At 29.6% G+C, this 5,385-nt stretch overlaps 1 protein-coding gene across 1 annotated transcript; it reads right to left on the reverse strand.

Annotated features, from left to right (window-relative positions):
• Positions 1-1,941: 1,941 nt before the first annotated feature.
• LOC114177888 (uncharacterized) lies at positions 1,942-4,124 on the reverse strand. The gene is made up of 2 exons (XM_028063481.2): positions 3,941-4,124; positions 1,942-2,478 (listed from the first exon to the last, which is right to left on the reverse strand). Exons 1-2 carry the CDS (start codon positions 4,066-4,068, stop codon positions 2,229-2,231), a joined length of 378 nt encoding a protein of 125 aa, XP_027919282.1. The 5' UTR covers positions 4,069-4,124; the 3' UTR covers positions 1,942-2,228.
• Positions 4,125-5,385: the final 1,261 nt, after the last annotated feature.

Genomic DNA, 5,385 nt, shown 5'->3' on the forward strand with positions numbered 1-5,385 from the left:
AAAAGATACATAAGTGAAAGTCATGGAAGGTTCTAACTTTTACTCTAAAATGTGATAAACAAAAGGCGCATGTGAGAGAGAAGGAAAGTGATGAATGGAGAGTTAGATGTTTTTCTATTTGAAGAAAAGTTTTTCTATGAATTATGTTCACTTTCGAAAGTCTTAACTATAATCAATTCTAACTCTATTGAAAACTCAATTTTTTAAAACTTACGAGAGTTTTAAGGTTAGTTATTCATATTGTAAACTTTGCAAGAGTTTCACATTCTCCAATACTTGATGAAGTTATTTCAACATAATTACAAGATAAAGTTTTGTAAATGATTTCAAGAATCTCAAAATCACTTTTTGCAACATTCAATTCATCCTCTAATTTTAAAACTTCCTCTAATTTTAAAACTTCACTTTTAGGTCAAGTATTAATTCCTTTTAGTCTATTATTTGAAATGGTCAACTCATGTGCTTTTTCATGCATTTCATTAAATTTACTCACAAGTTAATCATGGCTAGCATCATTTTCAAAGTCAACTTATATCAATTGAAGAATCTTATTGTGCCATCAAAGAGTGATTTACTTCTTCATTCTCCCTGGATGAGGTATTTGATGTAGACTTATGATTATCTTATCAAGCTATATAAGCTTTTCTAGCTTTGCCTCCTTTCTTAACTTTCTTGATAGTGTTTAGATCCTTGCTTTGATTGTTTGGACATTCAATCATGATGTGTCTGCTTTCCACAATCAAAAATACAATTTGGTGAACTAAAATAACATTTCTTATTCATATACCTTGTTTAATGATAATTTCTATCATTTTTTTTTCATCAAAAACCTTCAAAAATTTTCATAAGTACATTTAGATTTTTGGATCAGTGTGTTCATTAAATCTTGCATTAAATATTTTTTTGTCTTTAAACTTAGTCGCAAAATTGGAACTCGGTCATATCCCAAATTTTGAAACATTTTGATTCCTAAATTTAAAAAATGAATGAATATAGTTATTTTAATTTAATGACATTAACTTTTTTGAGTTTGTTAAATGGTGTTCTAGGCTGATATCTGAACTAGAATTTATCAAAACGATATAAACAATTCAAACGTCATCCCAAAACACATTTAACACATCAAAAAAATGAAATGTAATTAGTTAGGATGATTATATTTATTTATTATTAAAATTTAAAGATCAATCTATATCAATTTATGGAATAATGATGGATTATAATTTTGCATCAAAATTTAGATACTAAAAATATATTTAATTTTTAAATTATTATTCATTGTTTTTACAATTTTGTATCGAGACTCTTCTTCTCGTCACAACTCTTTTGTTCGATCAATTTGTTCATTTTTAACTTGTATTTGAGGACATATCATTTTACTCTAATTTTGCACTAAGCTTAAATTGTTTACTCCTATCCAAACATAGGATTTCTTTTTAATCCAAGGACATATGCATCATAGAGGGATTGTTCATAAGAGAATACACAAATTTAGATTATAGCAACATACTCAAAAATTGCATTTTGTATAAAAACCAAAAACACTACCCCATGTGATTTAGTTAAGTTCATTCCTTTTCCAAAAGAACATTTACTTTTTTTCTCTATAAAACTTATATTAAACATCATGGTATATTTTGACATTCCACAAAGAAGAACATTTACTTGTATGTCTTTTTTCTTAATTATAAATTTGTCACATTGTTTTTAATTTACTTTCAGTCTTCAAATATTTGGCTTAAAAAACATGACAAACAACTTATTTTGTTCTTTACTCTATTTTATATACAAATCTTAAAAAAAATGAAAGCGGTAATCTTGTAATTGAAAATAGTAGCACGAGATAAAAACAAGTATATGAGTCCCAATTTTTTTTTTAAAAGACTGAATTAGAAATACCAGAATCTCTGCCGTGTGTCAAAATATCTGACCCAATGGATCTACTGTTCTCCAAAATATATGTAGACATATTCAAAAGATTAAGCAACTACAGAGTTCTTCAAAATATATACCAAAGTCACACAAATATTTGAACATAAGCTCTCTCCCACTTAGAACCAGCATTAGGAGTTACCAATTCTTTTTCTTCCCTTTACCAGCTTTTGGCTCACTTTATCATGTTTAGCACTAAAATACTACTAAGTCGAAAAGCGTAGAAAGAAACTATGACAAATTCATAAGGACTAATGCAGTGGCTTAAAATACAAACACAAACATTATGATCAAATTTATTTCGGAGCAGGTGCAGTAACTATCAAACTTATCAGCCACGCTATAATGGACCAAATGCTCCAACAAACGACGAAAAGGACAAAAAATCCAGCCAAAATAGTAAGGATAGGAGGTCCCTGACCAGCATTGCTACTTTCATTTACATCTGATCCTTCTTTGGTTGATTTCCCATCTACAGAGTTAGGGTTTGCTGCGAACACAGTCAACACCCTCTGATTCACTTTCAATCTCGTAAAAGTTTTGCACCTGGATACAATCAAGACCAGAAGATATATACAGTCTCAGTCTGATGATATATTACTACAGAAATAAGATAAAACATCTGTGATTAAAAAGAATGCAATTATTACAACAATGTAGATTACACACACTTTTATTCATTCAAGTAACATGAGAGAATGGAAGAGAGGCGAGTTGTTTCATTTTAGGTAAACATTTCTCATAATTTAATTTTTCTAAAATATGAGGAACAGAAAGCACAATTAACAAGTAAACTTCCAAACGTTCTTTGTTGATTTCTATAAATACTTTTATCATTTTCTGAATTTTGAAATCAAAATTAATCCTCTTCTCCCTCCCCGTCCAAATTCCTCCATACAAACGTACCCAACCATGAGCTGCAAAGGTCTCTGTTAGAAAGACTTACATACAGCTTAACTTTTTCAGAATTATCTTCTGACAACCGTGCACGGGTTTGGAAAAGCTTATGAAAACTTTTGGCTTATTTTAATAAGCTCTCTAGATAGTTTCTGAAAATAACTTATAACTGGTATGAAAACAGTTTAGCCCAATTTCTTCTTCCACCATAAATATGTGCCTATTCAATAACTTCAAAACCTCAGTTGCTTGACAAACAGGAGGATAATGAGAAACCTTTTCATTAAAAAATAAGAAAAGGATTAAAAAAAAACCATTAAAAAAGCAAAGTCCACGATTGTACAAGTTGTCCAATCAAAATTGAAGAATGAAGAATCCAGCCTCCACTTATTTATTTAGTGACAGCCCCATATTTTGTTTTCATTGCCAAACAACAAAATTTTAAAAACAATTTTGATGCAATTGCATATTTTCTTTTGGTATGGTTCTCCAATCAAACTTGAAGTTTCGTCTATTAAAGATGCATATATTAATAGTTTGCATTAAAGATAAGTGTAGATTAACGATGCAAAACTTTAATTTTAATTGAAAAAACAACAATATATACAGACAAAGGTTTTAGGTCTGCACTTGTTTATTTACCGCACAATTTTTATCATTGCAAAACAACAAAAACTTATAGACAACTTACATGCAATTCCTAAAGTGGTTTTTGGTAACGTTCTCTTATCAAAGTCGGAGTTCTATCAAACTAACTACATGACAATGTTCGCTAAATGATAAATACAGAACATCGAAATTAAACTCCAATCCTGACCAATGAACAACACTAAAAGACTGCATCTAAGTTCTGTAAAAAAACCTAACAAATAAAAAAAGAACAAGCAAGACTATATCACAACAATTTAAACCAACAATTCTGTTAGTTCAGAAGACTGCAAAACCAAACAATGGTTTCTACCGACATATAAATGTTGAAATCGGAGAGCAATTTAAAACACAAACCGAGCAAATGCAAAGAAAAATGTACAGAAAAGAAATAGAGAACTAAGATGTAAAAATTAAGAATGAAGAGATAAAAAATTGAATGAAAAAGGTGAAAAGTGTGAACCTGAAGGTAGAAGAGGAGAGAGAGAATTTGAGAGGTGGAGCAATGGTGAGAAATTGAGGTGGCGAAGGAAACCCTAGTGTGAGCTGAGCCTGTGGTAGTGCTGCGTGTAAGAATCTCAGACACGCCATATCACTCTCTCACTCACTCTCGCAAGCACTCACACTACACTAAACAAACAAGGACCATCAATTTCTTAAATAAATATTATAACATTTTTTTTCTGGTTTAAAATTTTTATGAGATAACTCATTTATCAGTGTCATTTAAGAATGAGATTTTGAAAACTATTATTTTTACAAGAATTGATTTTTAAGTTTTTTTAACTTAAAAACTTATCTTTTGTAAAGAAATTGTTTGGAATAGATTTTAAAACTTTGATTTTTTTTTTCTAGAGTAATTATCTTTTCTATTAAAAAAACACATTATAAAAGTAAAAAAATAGTAAAATTATTATTTTATAAAAATGTTAAAAATCGTATGTATAAGAATTAGAGCTGTTAAAAAGGGTAACCTGGTCTGGTCTGACTTGACCCACCACGGGTTTATCACTGAGTGAGCCAACTCAACCCGCTCACTTATTAGCGAGCCAAAAAAATTCGAACCCGGATCGACTCACTACGGGTTGGTGGAATAAATGAGTTGGTTCACTCGTTCACTTAATTAAAAAAATACTTTTTTTTTCTTCGATCTCAAAAAATCTAAATTATAATTACGATTAAAATCTAAATAAACTTCAATAGAATCTAAATGCAATCCAAACATATGTTAAACTCAATCTACAAACCAAAATAACAAAAATACCAATGTGTTGGCTAAAAAACAACCTAATCCGACACAGATGCAAAGTTCAACATAATAAAAAAACAATTGTGTGACCCTTTATTTGCAAGTTGGTGAGCCAACCGGGCTCACTACAGGTTCAACCCGGGTGAGCCAGGTTCTAGGTGGATCAGGGTTAAAAATTAACCCGTATTAAAATTTATAAAAAAATTTCAATCCAACGCAGTCCAAACCTGTGATAGACCGAGTTGGCTTGCGGGTTCCAACCCATTTTAACAGCTCTAGAAATTTTATTTTCGACGAAGAGATTTATTACTTAAGTTCGTAATGTCTTTTTATTTATTCGTTACAATATGACAAACGTGAAGGGCCGTTATTTAATTATAGCAAAGGTAAAATTACTTTATAAAATCTTCTATTTAATAGTATAATTATGAGAATTTAATTATAATTTTATCCATCTAAAAGAAGAAAAAAAATGTTGCAAGATACAACATGATAAATATATTTTTTTGAGATTGTATTTTCAAAACATTTTTTTTTCTCACTTTAAAACTATCTACAAGAAGAAGTGAGATGTTAGATGATGTTTTCACTTAGTGATTCAAATGAAGTCTTTAATACTAACCACCTTTACACTTAAATAATTATCTCCTTATATTTTC

The sequence above is a fragment of the Vigna unguiculata genome, chromosome 1 (assembly GCF_037176805.1).
Source record: "Vigna unguiculata cultivar grain cowpea cultivar isolate G323 ecotype 2 chromosome 1, ASM3717680v1, whole genome shotgun sequence".
In the NCBI taxonomy this organism is placed as follows: Eukaryota; Viridiplantae; Streptophyta; class Magnoliopsida; order Fabales; family Fabaceae; genus Vigna; species Vigna unguiculata.